The 17,291-nt window shown below is 41.6% G+C and overlaps 1 protein-coding gene across 4 annotated transcripts in view; it reads right to left on the bottom strand.

Annotated features, from left to right (window-relative positions):
- The window catches only part of efcab7 (EF-hand calcium binding domain 7), a 19,644-nt gene extending 13,563 nt beyond the window's left edge, over window positions 1–6,081 (bottom strand). For 2 of the 4 annotated variants that reach the window (XM_086048418.1, XM_086048416.1), the window contains exons 1-4: window positions 5,711–6,034; window positions 4,961–5,169; window positions 4,726–4,812; window positions 3,566–3,767 (exon numbers count right to left, since the gene is read on the bottom strand). In XM_086048418.1, the coding sequence (XP_085904544.1) occupies window positions 3,566–3,767; window positions 4,726–4,812; window positions 4,961–5,169; window positions 5,711–5,840 (628 nt within the window). In that variant the 5' untranslated portion in view covers window positions 5,841–6,034. Of the gene's footprint in view, window positions 1–3,565; window positions 3,768–4,725; window positions 4,813–4,960; window positions 5,170–5,710 lie in introns of all 4 variants that reach the window. The other 2 variants (XM_086048417.1, XM_086048419.1) reach the window with 2 other exon arrangements.
- Between the last annotated feature and the right edge of the window lie 11,210 nt (window positions 6,082–17,291).

The following is a 17,291-nucleotide window of genomic DNA, read 5'->3' on the forward strand; positions in this document are numbered from 1 at the left end:
ACACGCACGCGCTTCTTTCAGTTGTTACTAAAAGCATGCTACTGAACACCAATTGATTGGCTAACCTTGTCTTGCTTTAGAAAGAAAAAAATATATGACAAACAACGCTGCATTTTAATGAAGGGCAAGCAAGGAAAGTCTATCTAATCTAAGCAGTCTATGTAACTATACGATCTACCTGTATGTACAGTATTTATGTATATGCTGCAGCTACGTATGATATAAGCTAAATATTAGTTGGATATGTGCATTTGTGTGTTGAGCTTGTTGGTTCAATGTTGCAATTAGACGTACTTAGCCGATTCTGACTTTGGGCGATCATGAGCCGCATCACATCATTCTATGGCTAGGCGGCCCGGGCAGGATCACAGACCCTGTGAAGGGCGACTGCTGCCACCGTGGTGGCCCGCGGCCGCCGCAACTGTGGAGATCTGTGGGAAGGGCCCGCCCAGAGTGGCCGCCGCCGCCGCCGCTGCCCACGTTTGCCGGCCGGGACGAAGCGAGCCGAAGAGCTGAGCGCGAGTGGGAGCGAGCTAACGTGCTATTGCTATGCAGCTTCAGCGGCAGAAGCCCGAGGCTGCGCGCCATGGGCGCACACATTTTTTTTTTTTTTTAAATCGGTCGTATTTCGGAGCTCTTCCGCGCGGCTAACTAGGAATCGAAACTTAGCACCGACATTCTAAAATCTGAATCCGGAATGATGGAACCGATTCCACTCGATTCATTTTCGGTGTCCAACCCTAAGGGGACACAGCCGTGCATGTGTCAGCCGAGCAATTCATCCTCATCGTCAATATTTTGAAGCAGATGTAATGCCTCCTCTACTCTCAAGCTTTTTTTTTTCAAGATACATGTATAGATCATGGTGACCAGCAGCCATTATCAATGCAGCCGCTGGTTGCTATGGAAACCTTAATTACGCGATCAAAAAACTAACGGCGTCAAAAGGGGGTTGGATAAACTTAGAAAATAACACGTTAAATTGACAGCCCTAATACACACATACATATATATATATATATATATATATATATATATATATATATATATATATATATATATATATACACATATATATATATATATATATATATACACATATATATATATATATACACATATATATATATATATATATATATATATGTATACACATATATATATATATATATATATATATATATATATATATGTATACACATATATATATATATACATATATATACATTTATATATATATATATACATATATACATATACGTATATATATATATATATATATATATACATATATACATATACGTATATATGTATATATATATATATACACGCATATACGTATATATATACACATATACATATATATATATACACATATACATATATATATATACACATATATATAAATATATATTCATATACATATATATATATACATACACATACATATATATATATACATACACATACATACACACACACACACACACACATAGATACATACATACATACAGACAGCGAGTACTCATTTTACGAACGGGTTCCGTTCCTACACCGGCAACGTACCACGAATTTCCACGTATGTGGGATTTGACTTTAAAGTCGAAATTTACGTCAAAATACTTTGTATAAAAAAACGAAAATACATATACAGTGACTCTGCGCATGCTCATTGCTCAACCGCAAGGAATGCTGGTCTTTGTAGTACAGGCAGTGCCTGTATGCGGAAGTCCGTTGTTTGGCATGAAACCCATCAAAAATACACAAGCAGAGGTAAACAAGCGCAGAGACGCAACACAAAAGCACACTTTTGGAGTGAAGAGGAAACCGGCTGATTCATTCATGTGGTGAGTGACATGAATATCAAGTGTTTTACTGACAGTTGAATGTAACAAGCAGAAAAGACGTCCATTTGAGTCATGACGCCGTGCGTCGCCACACACAGTGGGTTATTCAAATGCCGGAGCAACTCTGTCCGCTCAATCATGTAAACGGTATATTCAGAATGTTTCCGAAATCAGAATTTTGACTTTAACCCGAATGCTGACTGCAGGTAAACGTAGTCACTATGGTGCAGGGAAAAAAATGGGGGAGGAGGCACGGGCGTCGTAAAGCCGAAACGTCGTAAGCCGCATACGTCATAATTCAAGGACTGCCAGAGCAGAGCTGGGCATTTTAATAAAAATTCAGCGTCTGTTATTCGTCATCCGTCTGCAGCGCGTCTGTAGAGTGGGTACCCTTCCGTCATCCGTCATTCACGATTCCGACTGCAAACGTCAATAGCATTCCCCCATACATGCGCACACACGCACACATCCTACCCACCATAATTTTGCATATTTTTAATTATCAAGCCTAAGTACAGACTGACAAATGTAGATCCAAATGAGCAACCCAAACTGTTTTCAAGCTGAAAGAACAACACATTCAACATGTGCAACAGGGAAGCATTTTCTGCCAGCTCATTATTAAAATGTAACAGGGATAAATCAATATGTGGGAGAGGCACAATAATGTGATAATCCTGACTACTGTGTGGGAACTCATTTGTTTTTGCAGTAGCGGTTAGTCTGGCCCCTCCTCCTGACCACCTTCAAATCCCTCATCCTCTCCCAAGTGAGTTGTAGTGTGATCCTCTGAATCAATAACATGAACATAGACTGACCACTTAGATCAATGCCATCTATCACCCCACTGTTGTAGGATTGTCTTCATCTTATTTTAGCAGTATCTCTGTCTCTGTTTCTACCATTTTTATACAATACTGATGGCTTCACCTCTTGGGGTTGACTTAGTAGTTGCACAACCAATCTATAAAAACACATCTTTTTGGGCCAGGGCGCTTTCACCAAATTATGTTGTTCTCTCTGGTGTAGATGAGTGTTTGTCAATCTGCTAATGGAAGAAATGATTACCCAAATCACAGTGCTTCACAGTTCCTTCCCTGCAAACAAGTGGCTCTAATTGTGTGGCTCTCCTTATGAATGAGCTGTCCTAATGAGGTGATTTGTCGCCGGGGAGTGAAAAATTGATCAATAACAGAGCAATTGAATTAACCACAATAAAGTGGCGGGCGGCACTGTGGTCGACTGGTTAACACGTCCGCCTCACAGTTCAGAGGTCGTGGGTTCGATCCCGGCTCCGGCCTCCTTGTGTGGAGTTTGCATGTTCTCCCCGTGCCTGCGTGGGTTTGCTCCGGGAACTGCGTTTTCCTCCCACATTCCAAAAACATGCATGGTAAGTTGATTGGACACTCTAAATTGCCCCTAGGTATGATTGTGAGTGCGCATGTTTGTCTCTGTGTGCCCTGCGATTGGCTGGCAACCAATTCGGGGTGTCCCCCGCCTACTGCCCGAAAACAGCTGGGGTAGGCTCCAGCATGCCCCGCGACCCTTGTGAGGGTAAGCGGTATGGATAATGGATGGATGGACAATAAAGTGGCAATGTGTATTGGGGCACTTGGTGTGAACGCGCGTGCCATCTAAAACACAAAGAAGTAACAACAGACAACAAGGCAGCCCATTTGGAGCCTTTGATACAAGCAGATGAAAAGTTATTCTACTACCTTTCCGAAGTGTGATGTCTGGATCCGACAAGATTGTTTCTGGAGGCTGAGGTGGTGTTGCTGATCCTGATGCCATGGAGGGTTTGGGAGGGCTGTCTGGATGGCTGCCAAAGTTTTGTCTCTTCAGCTTGGCATCAGACTGGAGCTTCACCAAAGAGGCCATCTGACATTTCTCTGCAGTGGACACAAGCTGTCTGCAAAACTGACAGCAATAGTAAGACTAGCACATTAACATCTTTAGGGTACTAAAACATATCAGATGACAAGCACACCATTTGAAATGGAAATGATCTTTCGATTGCTGTGTTGAAACAAAAAGTGCTCATAGATCGGGCAGAATGACACCAGAACTAATGTTATACCACCTTCACCAATTGGGGAGCCAACGTTTAGAGCTACTTGTAGCAATGTAGCAAGCGTATTAATGACTTCCAGCATGTAAAGGCCTTTTTTTTTAAATAAAAAGAATACGGGACAACAATATCATTGCGTTCATTAGGATCAAGAGGCATAAAACGCAGCCAGCTTCCTTTACTAGCCTGAACTGAGACAAAATAGGAGCAGCGGGCTTGGAGATCTGAGAGCAAGGAAGTTGGAGTATCTTATGAGTGGACTGAATTGTTTACAACTGTTAACTGTCAAACAAGATAGCATTTAGCAGCCAACATAACCACCGTCGGTCACTAGATTGTCTAGTAATGTGCACATTTTTTTTTACCCTCTGTTGGAGGAGTAACCCTCGTCTCCATATTTATTGAAAACCTGTGTGTGCGTGGATTGGGCTGTTGGGGGTGTGGGAGTGGCTGAAAATAATTTCATCTCTTAAAGGGGGGCGCTGTACAATAAGTTTGGGAACCACTGCATAAAGCCATCTCTGATTAAAATGACCAGTGTCATGTTTTATTCTATTTAACTATGTAATAAAGTACTGCACGTTTTAGTACAATACTATAGAGTGCCATTTTTTATTTTCTGTATATTTCTATGTAGATGTCTGTGACAGCTATCAACAACACACAAAGAAAAAGACTTGCAGATGACAGTTTCATAAACTGCACAAATCATAATTTTACAGCTTTGGACAAACAACGGCCAGAAAATAACATGGGGAAAGAGGCCAGATTAAAAGATGTATCCAATATCCACATATGCACACTTACCTCTGCATAGTTAAATTTGTCATCCCTGTTGATGCCGCTTAGTGAGAAAATGGCTTTCACCTCTTCAGGTGTCATTTTATCTCCTCTCTGTAAGATTTACAATATTTAAATGCCAAAACACCATCATTAAAATATTCAAACATAATAAACATCACTATGTATTATTTCATGCACCTGATCTGAATGTTAAGTTCAATATATCACAAAAGGTGAAGCCAAATATATCGTAACTCACAGTAGTAAGGAGTTTTTCCACTTTGCTGTGTGCGATGTAGCCAATGCCATTCGCATCAATCTTTTTGAAAATTCCCAAAAGCTCATTCTCAGTTTTGCACTCCTTTTTGAGTATCTCACAGAAATCGTCAAAGTTCATGTGCGTTGTTCCTGGGTTCCAGTATTTATCAAGAGTGGCTTGGGAGGGATTTATACCAGCTAACTGGAGAACTGGAAAAAGATAATACTGAATGAATGAATGAATGAATGAATGAATTAATTAATTAATTAATGAACTTGACTATAGGCAACTGATAACTATTCAAATTATTTTTTGGGGTAGTTTTCTCACCACATTTATTATTGCCAGTACTTTTCATGTAAAAGACATTTCTACAAAGAGATATTTTATCCATAAAATATGCATTTCTAACCTTGCTTTTACTGCAGACATTTGTGATGCAAACCTTCCTAACATGGCTGGACACTGTCAAACTGGTTAGCAAGTGTTAAGATATCGTTACTAAAACATTTCAAATTATTTTGAAACATTTATAACATTTCGATTATTTTAACTTTGCATTTGATCGTTGACATTGTGAGACATCACTATTGAACATATTTGTAGCTTTAAGACTTCGAAATGAGAACTCTAAATTGACAATTCGTCCGTGATGTGATCCTGAATTAAAGATAATACTACGTCAGTGAAAGGGGGTCGTTGGCTAGCAACAAAAAAGTAGGCTTTAGCGAATATTTTGTTAAAACTTACCTTGACATAACTCCTTTTTGGAGGAGATATTTGTCAGACTAGATCTGAACACACTTAGGAAAGCGGCTCTGCACTGCATGTAGAAAGTCTCCTCCTCATCAGGAACCTCCGATGAATCCAGGTAAGACATCAGTGGTTAATGTTCACCCCCTCTGTATCAGCGACACGTTCAACCGAATTGGTTTGTATATTTATTTATTCATTGTGTACTAACTATTAAACACACACAAAAGATGATTCACAAATATTAAGCTAGATTATGTAGCAACCTACAAAAGAACACAGTTGCCCGAGTCCGCCTATTGCTGGTCAACAAAGATGAAGATGGTGTTCACCTCTAAACCACACGGAAGAAACAAATGTTAATGTCCGGAACAACACTGCAAATGTTACATTGCCGCCTTTTGCAATTCAAAAAATAAAATGAATCCCCACTCGTTATATTTTCAAGGTACATTTTAAGGCCATAGTTTGTCTTTGACAGTCATCGTAGCCTGAATGATTAAAATGATTGATTGAGGTTTTATTGCTCGGGCTTTGCGGTGCATTCGAGGAAGGTGGGAATTCGGACTTTTCCCACTTCCGACTAGGAAAACTGCAAAGCAAGTATCCTATTTCTTCTGTAGTCAATATTTAAGTGGCCTTGTGCCAAACATTCCCAAGAGACTCAATGATTTTGCCCCCAACAAACAAATAGTCACTGCTACTTTTTTAGTTTAGTTTTTAGTAAAAAAAATTTCTGAAAGTATTTTTAATTTTTATTATGGTTTTATTCTCCTTATAGCAGTTTGACCTGTATTGCTGACAGAAAATGTTGCTTAAAAAAAAAATATATATATATATATATATATATATATATATATATATATATATATATATATATATATATATATATATATATATATATATATATATATGTGTGTGTGTGTATATATATATAAATATATATGTGTGTGTGTATATATATATATAAATATATATGTGTGTGTATATATATATATATATAAATATATATATATATATTTATATGTAAATATATATATATGTGTATTATATATATATATATATATATATATATATATATATATATATATATATATATATATATATATATATATATATATACAGAAAGAAAATAATTCTACTAGCCGATTCATATTTTTTTCCATTCCCCCCTCTACAGAGTATTTGTATAAATTAATATACATGGTTTTGACATCAAAATCAATCAAAATGAATTTTTAACAGAATTTAATATTAATTTTTCCGAAGAAAATCAAAATACATATGCTATTTTTCATTGTAAAATGTTGATCATATTGACTTCAAAAGCCATCATTAATTAAAACAAACATACTCTTAAACAATCATTATCAAAAATTGTTGGTTGATAATTCAATACTTTTTATTTTTGTTAAAACATCAGTTTTTTCAGTAGTGACTGCAAAATTTCAGATGTGACCATATTGTTGCTGCTGTTGCAGTAATACTTTGTGTGAGGGTAGCATTGTAATCACTCAACTAGTTTTGCTATATTTGAACTTTTAATGTGTATTATAACTCATGAAATATTATTTTTTCCATTTTCTAGTGCTTTGTGCTGTACTCAGGATCGCAGCTGAATTAGGGCAAAAGCAGGGTACACGCTGGATCGTCACCTGTCCATCTTCGTCATTGAAAAACTGTGGTTTCACCTTCCAAATGAAAACTTAATTGGAATGACAAACATTTTTGAAACATACATTTCCCTGGATGTATGGTCCCTCTCTCTCTGTTTTTTGAGAGATATCTGGTGGTCTTGTCTTTTGCTCAATGTTCTTCTGACTTCCCTTTGCTCTCTGCCGGATACTTGATTGGTAGACTTCAGCTTTCCTTCTTCCTTCCATCTCTTATTTCTTTCTCTTTTCTTTATTAAATATTCTTTGGATTTCTCTGGGTCATTCTAACCCTTCGCCTGTACTCTGTCTCTGCTAGGCTTTTTGGCATTTTGGTGTTTTTCCCTTCAAATTAAGATAAAATATGAAATAGAATAAGGTCCACTGATAGTGTAGTGGTACACACACCCGAGTTGTGTGCGGGCAGCGTGGGATCGATTTCCGCTCAGTGACGGTGTCTGTGTGTGCCCTGCGACTGGCTGGCGACCAGCTCGGGGTGTAGTCTGCCTTCGCCCGTTGACGGCTGGGATAGGCTCCAGCAACTCCCCGCGACCCTGTATAGGATAAGCGGTTTGGAAGATGACATGACATGACATGACATGAAATAAAATATTGTTAAAATCTGAGAGATCTATGTATGACATATGTATCTATGTATTATATTATTTAAAACCATGTGGCCAGTGATGAATATGAAGGTAATGTCTCTTACTGGTGAAATTTCTGGGGATGTGGCTAAAACCAAGCCCTGCCTACAGACAAATACTCTTTGCGTTTCGGTAGTCACATGAAAAGTTGGGACAGGTTTTTTTTACATAAAAACTTCTAATTTGAAAAAAATCTACAAAATCAATGTAAATCATTTCACCATACATTTAAAAGCAACCAAAATGTTCTATTAAAATAAAGTGTTTTTTAAATTGGCAAAAATCCTCTACATTTTTTTCATGAATTGAAATTTAGGAGTTAGAGATTGGGACAATCACCTCCCAATAGGAAGTGACATAGAAAAGATGACTTTTTCTTTCAGTTTAATAGTATCTCAATTAATGCCTTTTGGTAAAATAGATCATAACAAGATATGACTAAATATACAAGGTCTGATTTTCATTGTGGGACAGCAATTTCAACCAATTCGGTGGAATGGCTCATATATATGGTCAAACAATATTGCATACTTGCTGTCAGAAGTGAAGCCAGCGGCCATCTTACGTTGCCACTCGCTAATAAGCCCGCTTAACTTGAATACATTGATTTCTATGGTGTTTTCACATTATACTTTCGGTGAGGCGAAAATGCCACCACGTATGCTATATGCTGGCATATGGTCATACCAATAAGTCTAAGAGAAGTGCGACATATGCACATGCAAATTGCTGGGCTGTTCACACCTGAATAAGGATGTTAGTTCAAAACTAATCCAGCCATTTGGCTTACCTTCAGACTCAAATGGTAGGAAAACCAAATGGCTGGGCTTTAGACTTTCTAGTGCTAAAGCACTGGTGTCAAACTCAAGGCCCGGGGGCCAGATCTGGCCCGTGACATCCTTTTATGTGGCCCGCAAAGGCAAATCATGTGTCGACTTCGTTTCTTTCAAATTGTCTTCACTTTTGACAAAGCTAAGATATGAGATATTGCAAGATTTTTGGTACCACCCCCCATTTAAAGAAATTGAAAACTAGTTGAAAAAACATGTTTTACTGGTCATTGATTTCAAAACGTAGTTATCCATCAATTTGTTCTGTATACTGTATGTGATGATAGAAGGCAATTATACATTTATGTGGGTTAACAGTTATAACGGCCCTCAGAGGAAAACCAGAAGTACGATGTGGCCCACGACAGAATTGAGTCTGACACCCCTGTGCTAAAGGGGTGCCAGCCCCAGTGACCGTTATCGTTCTAAAAAAAATGTTATTGGGATAGGCCTAAACAGAGGTAAATGATCCAACCAAGGAAACACAGTCTGTTGGGTGTCCCTGCGGATCTGCCCACGTATGCATGGCAAGTGATTGACAACACACCTCTGTTACGTTTTCTGTTTGTACCGCCTATTCTAGAGTCTTTGTCGAGGTGCGATGTTTTTTTAAAATAATAATTAAAATTACAAAACGGGGCCAAAGAGATGATTTTTCCAAACGTCATTTTAATAATATTCTACTGCTCATATAGAGTGTTTTAACGTGACAAAAAGTTTATTTTTGTTTGTTCTTTTTTTTAATGTTTTTTGAAAACTGCAAACTCCCACTATAAGGCTGTCTGTCGATTGATACAAGACACTTGAATTTTTATAGCACTAAAAGACGATGGGCCATGCCGATGTAAGTTCAGTAAATGTAAAGTATTTATTTAATATCTTAATTTAGTTATCTATTATGCAATAGTTTTTCTCTTTCCTGAATAGCAATCACCTTCCAGTGTCTGTGAAAAGCAAACAATTGACTCATACCAAAATTCCCAGGCAGGTATGTAGAAAACTGAAACATCCTACTAGCATATCAAAATTGGCACAAAATGCTTCACACATGGATAAAAATAGATCTATCTATTTGCATAACTGATTGCCTCAAGGCGTCATTCTTCATCAAGCACCAGTGACCCAGTTGTAGTCATACACATCTATACTAAATTAATTAGCTTGTTCTGTTTAAAACCGGCGGGACGGTGACCGACTGGTTAGCACGTCTGCCGCACAGTTCAGAGGTCGTGGGTTCGAACCCGGCTCCGGCTTCACTGTGTGGAGTTTGCATGTTCACCCCATGCCTGTGTGGGTTTTCTCCGGGTACTCCGGTTTCCTCCCACATTCCAAAAACATGCATGGTAAGTTGATTGGACACTCTAAATTGCCCCTAGGTGTGATTATGAGTGCGGATGTTTGTTTGTCTCTGTTTGCCCTGCGATTGGCTGGCAACCAATTCAGGGTGTCCCCCGCCTACTGCCCGAAGACAGCTGGGATAGGCTCCAGCACGCCCGCGACCCATTGTGAGGATAAGCGGTATAAGCGGCAAAAAAATGTTCAGTTTTCTGCTGTAACACTGAAAATGTCCCCACTGTGCGATCAATAAAGGCCTTCTTATCCTATCTTATCTTATAGATAATGGATAGATGGATGTTTTAAACCCTAATGGCTTTTACAGAGCTGGGCAGTCCGTCCCTGGGCCGGACCGGTCGGACCCTCCGGCCTGGCTGGATGCCCGTTTTTTTGGCGGGGGTGCTGGTGTTGACAATTTTTTTTAAATGACTGGACGAAGCATGGCCGGAAGTGGATTTTAGTCCGGCGCACTAGTTTGGCAATAAAATTAAATGCATAGTCTAGTCATCTCGGTCCCTTTATGGTTGTGGCAGGTACGATATCCATTGTTGTCGCTATCTTTTTGAAGCGACGCCCCCCAACTTGGAACTTAACTGTTTCAAAACAACTTGTGTCTGGGAGTATATTAAGATGCGCGCAACACTCAAGTATGATGCTGCCACATCAAGGTGGAGTTCATGCACTTCTTCTGGCGTCTTCTACTTCCGGAAATACGCCGTAGCAAACCTGCTGTGTATAGTGGTTTGCTGGTATGCTTTTATTTTGAAGGCCATGAACAAAGGGAAGTGTGGAAAATAAATAACAACTGTTCGTTAGTCAGCTAATGATGCTTAAAAGGCTTCTGCGGTTAGCATCCCTCCCGCGGCGGTGTCAATCACAGACATTTTTTTGGCTGGGGGCAGGAGGGCAGAACGGGGTGGGGGGTGATAATTTTTATGAATAAGGGCGGGCGGTCGCGGCTGGAAGGGTACCCAGGTCAAGGGTGGAGGGTTGCGGCCGGACCGGCAAAAAAGGGTCAAGTGCCCAGCTCTGGGCTGTTATTTAAAAGGCAAGGCCAACACCACAACACCTCAAAAAGCTTCTCACTAGTAGCTAGTTTATCAACGAAACACAGTAAGTGTAAGTTAATATTTTTATGTTAACTGATGATGAAGCCAGTGCACTGATATAAAGGTTTTATAGAGAGCTGCATTTCATGAGTCGCCATATTTCAATTGCCACACTCTCCTGATGTAATGTACATAATGACATATCAGAATTTAATGACAGGAGACAAGAAATGGCTGGGATTCATTTCTTGCCAAATTATGAATGATTTACATAGCACTAAAAATAGTTGTGTTAGAACCACTTAACACAAGAACCATTTCCTTAGCCAAAGCAGATATTCGGTGTCTGGCACATCCATCAAGATAAGCATTAGTTTTTAATTTCATAGTGAAGTCAAGAATACATTTCATGAGCTAAGTTTACAGCAGATTCATAGCGCTCACTTGCTTGACATCTTCGGGTCCTTAGAAGCAGCGCAGGGTTTTATTTTAGGGAAATGTAAATGTGTAGTAGGTCACCAGTGACGGGCAGAACTAAGAAATGGATCATTGCATTTATTTTACTATGCAGAATCGATTTGTTTCAATAAACAAGTTTTGAAGCAATTAGGGGGCGGCAAGGTGGTCGACTGGTTAGCACGTCCGCCTCACAGTTCAGAGGTCGTGGGTTCGATCCCGGCTGCGGCCTGCCTGTGTGGAGTTTGCATGTTCTCCCCGTGCCTGCGTGGGTTTTCTCCGAGTACTCCGGTTGTCCTCCCACATTCCAAAAACATGCATGGTAAGTTGATTGGACTCTCTGAATTGCCCCTAGGTGTGATTGTGAGTGTGGATGTTTGTCTCTGCGTGCCCTGCGATTAGCTGGCAACCAATTCAGGGTGTCCCCCACCTACTGCCTGAAGACAGCTCGCATAGGCTCCAGCACGCCCGCGACCCTTGTGAGGAGAAGCGGTACCCTTTCCCTTTGGAATGACCTTCTACTGAATGTTAGGCAAGCCGTCTCTCTGTCCATTTTTAAAACCCGTTTGAAGACACATTTCTATCCTTTGGCTTTTGATCCGACCTGAGACTGACAGTTTTCAGCTGTTTTCCAGTGTCTATTGTATATAGTGTTTTGTGATCATTTATTGGCGGCACGGTGGTCGACTGGTCAGCTAGTCCGCCTCACAGTTCAGAGGTCGATCCCGGCTCCGGCCTCCCTGTGTGGAGTTTGAATGTTCTCCCTGTGCCTGCATGGGTTTCCTCCGGGTACTCCGGTTTCCTCCCACATTCCAAAAACATGCTTGGTAGGTTGATTGGACACTCGAATATGCCCCTAGGTGTGATTGTGAGTGTGAGTGGTTGTTTGTCTTTGTGTGCCCTGCAATGGGCTGGCAACCAATTCGGGATGTCCCCTGCCTACTGCCCGAAGACAGCTGGGACAGGCTCCAGCACTCCCCACGACCCTTGTGAGGATAAGCGGTATAGACAATGGATGGATGATAATTTATTGCTTTCACTTGTTATATTATGGGTATTTTGCTGTTGTATGTAAAGTGCTTTGTTACAGCTGTAGCTGTTGTGAAATGTGCTATGTAATTAAAATTGTATTGGATTGTATTGTAAGAGGACCCGTTTTGAAGACATGTGTGACATCAAGATAGCCGTGACAATGGAGCTGTGGAGGATCCCAGAAGAATACTTCCAAGAGTACATTAAGACGTGGCAAAGAAGAGGCTGGGAAAGCGTATTTTACTCCAGAGAGATTAAATTGAAGGAATTAAATGGAAAATTTCCAAATTTGTACTTGGATATGAAATATATCTTTTGTGAGACCAGTCCTGGAACTTTGGTGACACACTTTGTATGTGTACCCTGCGATTGACTGGGGACCAGTCTAGGGTGTTACCCCACTTTTCACCCCAAGTCACCTGGGATAGGTTTCAGCTCACCTCTAACGTAATGAGGATAAGCGCTATCAATTAATGAACAAAAAAAGAAATTTGCTTAAGTTTTACAACTCAAAACATTGACTATGAATCTAAAAATTATTCAGTGGAATGGTATTGACTGGTAAATATTGAGTGCCTTCACTTTAAAATCTTAATTTGTTCCTATCGTAGGCATACAACCTGTAATTTATGTAATGCAAAGAATAAGGTAATATGCATTTTAGTGGAACAGTTTAGCTTCTTTACAGTTGAAACTCATAGCCAGTCGTGCTGAACAAGGCGCAATCAGATGATGTCATACTGTTTTCCTTATTGCTTTGACCAGATTGGACGCTCTGCGGTCTAAATTGGTGCAATCGCTGGATGCATTCATCAACGCCAGGAAAGAGCTAGAGGAAATATTCCTAAGAAAAAAACTTTCTTTGGTCTTAAATCTTTCAAATTGGCGTAAATGTCTCATCCCATTAGGAAGGCCTTTATAAATCATTGGCTCATTAGATGGAGGGATGATAGCTTTATCACATAATAAATACTCTGACTTGGCTTTTCATTTCACAATAGCTTTGTAAGAAGGGCTTTGTGTGTGTGCGTGTGTGTGTCTATGTTTTTAATAGATTCCAACTCCCTGTAGTACATGTTCCTAATTAGCTCATTTTGTGCTTGACTGGTCGTGTATTTTGCAGCCAGCAGAGGGCAGCAATGAACAGGAACATTCGCTGTCTGTAGCTACACATGTGAAAGCTGAGTTGAAGGGGGCAACAAGAGCTTTTTGTGTACATAAAGTAACCGTGCGGCTATATTAGGACGTTTATCGTGTACAATCAAATATTAAATATTATAATAATGAATTGATCAATCGTTTTTCAAATGAAAAATGATTACCCTTGTTTACATTGTTTTTCCTAACAGAATGTCAATAAAGCAAAATGTGTTCAACAGGCTTTACTGTGGTTTCTACCAAAGCTATCACAATGTAGCAATCCAGAATAGAGATGTCCGCAAAAGGAACTTCCAGGAGAAAGAGTACCACCCAAGGTAATTTTAATAACTTATTTTTTCCAAGTTAGAAAGAACAATGCATGAGTCTACAACTTTCAGACCACCAGGGAAACACACCTGCACTTCTGAATTGTTACAATGCTATCTATGAGGCTTTGTGGCTCTTAGTGGTTCTGAGATAAAACAAACTATCAAAATAAATACAACAAAATATCTCCCATCTCTGCTCTCAAAGAGCACATTTATATTTGGGAAGTTACTTTGGAGCCTCATTGAGATTTTATGGCAAAATTCCCTTTTGATTCGAAATAGCTCATTAATCGGCTCATAGACTTTCTCCAGAATGCCCCTTTTTTATTCATATAAGACAGACTCACTCTAGAAGTCACATTTTTTTTGTTAGTGGTATCTTGTTGCGGAGAGCTAGGACTGTCGGTGAATATAGGGAGATTCGCCGGAGCACCTCATCCAAACAGTCACTCGAGTCAAAAGCGTGGCCGGACACGATGGCAGAGAACAACTGACTTTAATCACACTTCAATCTACTTCACTGAACACAACGCTGAACGCTCATCGCGGCGCATACACACGACCGAAAAAAACGTGTGAATCTGCCGCTAATCGCTAACAGACCACGGACTCGATAGGACCCCTTAGCTGTCCAACAATATGCCCGACCTAAATTAACGTAAAAAAAGAGGACCCATTAGCTGCCCAAAAACGTGCCTGGTGCTAAGCACACAAATTAAACAGCAAACAATGCATGTGCAAACAAAGCATCCATCCATCCATTATCTGTACCGCTTATCCTCACAAGGGTCGCGGGGCGTGCTGGAGCCTACCCCAGCTGTCTTTGGGCAGTAGGCGGGGGACACCCTGAACTGGTTGCCAGCCAATCGCAGGGCACAGAGAGACAAACATCCACACTCACAATCACACCTAGGGGTAATTTAGAGTATCCAATCAACTTACCATGCATGTTTTTGGAATGTGGGAGGAAACCGGAGTACCCGGAGAAAACCCACGCAGGCACGGGGAGAACATGCAAACTCCACACAGGGAGGCCGGAGCCGGGATCGAACCCACGACCTCTGAACTGTGAGGCGGACGTGCTAACCGGTCGGCCACCGTGCCGCCCGCAAACAAAGCAGTAATGAGGAATTTATAACAGCCGCTCCCAGAATAGCTCAGCTATTATGTAAAGGATACCAAATGTCAGAAGGTGCTGCGGGAGTCCCTGGAACAACATTGTCCACATCTGGAATCGCTGGTAACTGAACCAGTCGTGCCACTGGCCGCAGGTAGGTCTTCTCTCCAATTCAAACCTCAGCAGACCGAACACGTCCATCAGCACTCTCCACCAACTTGACGACTCTCCCGATCGGCCACTGCGCTTGTGGAAACTGGGTGAGAAGGACATCTTCATGAAGGGACTGTGATTCAACAACTACCACAGGGGCCCTCTTGACTGATTGTACTTCACGTTCCCAGACACCACCAAAATGGGGTGCTGCTGGCGGATTAAAGCGGAACTGAATCTGGTTCTTAGACAGTCTCTCCTGAAGCTCTGGGACCATAGATGCAAACGCCTCTTTGATTTCTTTCTCGGCCCCTCAAAAATGTGTTCCTCGGTCTGAGAGCGTCTCAGCAGGAGTTCCTCTTCGAGCTTTGAACCTCCTCAGTTCCAGAAAGAAACTGTCTGTGTCAAGGCACACGAGCAGATCTAGGTGAATACAACCTGTTGTCAGGCACTTGAAGATCACTCCCCATCGCTTTTCACGTCGGCGACCAACTTTGACCAGGTAAGGGCCAAAACAGTCAACTCCTGTCGAGTAGAAAGGGGGCTTCAAGACCCTAAGGCGGGAGGAAGGTCTGCCATCATTGAGACTGATGGTTTTCCCCTCCATATGGTGCACTCTGGGCAGGTTCGTTGATATTTTCTCACAGCCTGTCTCCCACGTAAAATCCAGTACTGCCACCTGAGTTCGGCGAAGACTCTGCCTGCACCTGGGTGGAGCAAACGAGCATCCGTGTCTTTGATGAGGAGTCTTGTAACAGCAGGGCTGGGATCAAGCACGACTGGGTGAATGTCAGTAGGACCGATATGCCTGAGTCGTCCTCCAACTCGAATAAGACCGGACTCTGGGTCCAACTCTGGTGCTAGTGAGCTCAACCTGCTGCTGGGAGAGACAGGCTTACCCGCTGTGAGGCGCTTGACGTCATCAGGGAAGCTCTCGGCTTGGTTGGACTTGAATAGGTGGACCTCTGCCTGGCGTGTATTAGAAGAAGGGGCTGACGAATCTGCAGCCGCCCCATGAAACAACTGTTGTGTGGCTTCCAACAATTCAACCCAGGTGCTGAATTGTGCAATGTCAGGAACCATATCTGGAGGGCAGATCTGCACAAGGCCACAGAAAACGCTCTGCTTGAGCTCCAGGGAGTCGACAGGGTTAACTGAGTCCGGGGCTTGAGGCCAATTGCGTGGTGGAGAGCGAAGGAATGCAGGGCCTTGGATCCAACAGCTTGGCTTGACCAGCTCCATCAGGGTCTTACCCCTCGTCAAGTCGTCGGCCGGATTGTTCGTAGTGTCCACGTACCGCCAGGCGTGGGAAGCAGTCAGGTCTTGGATTTCAGAGACCCTGGTCCCAACAAATACCTTGAACCTGCAAGACTCAGATGTCAGCCAAGTCAGAACTGTAGTTGAATCGGTCCAAAGATAGGTCTCTTTGATGTGGGGAGTGAGCTCTCGATGGATCAGTGAAGACAACTGAGCTCCTGTTAGGGCTGCGCAGAGCTCCAGACGTGGCATCGACTGTTGGCGCTTCGGGGCTACTCTAGACCTGGCCACGACGAAGGAGATTAATTGCGTCGTTAATTGTTGTGGCAAGATGATGATGCCAAGGGGGTCGTTTTGTCGGGCTAGCACTTTATAAACATGTCGCATAGTGAGTGGGTGGCTCTCTGAAGGTTTGGCTCGGAACCCCAGTTGGTCAGTTGGGCAATGCCACCGTAATCCGAGTGCTGGCTCTTGAGAGTCAGGGCTCTTCTCTGCAAGCCACCGCTCTGTGCTCTCTGAGCGGGCCGAAGATGGTAAATGAGCCACAGCTGCTGAAATGTTACTCGCCCATTGCAGAATCT

The sequence above is a fragment of the Filicampus tigris genome, chromosome 12 (genome assembly GCF_054856515.1).
Source record: "Filicampus tigris isolate MCC_2025a chromosome 12, RoL_Ftig_1.0, whole genome shotgun sequence".
Classification (NCBI taxonomy): domain Eukaryota; kingdom Metazoa; phylum Chordata; class Actinopteri; order Syngnathiformes; family Syngnathidae; genus Filicampus; species Filicampus tigris.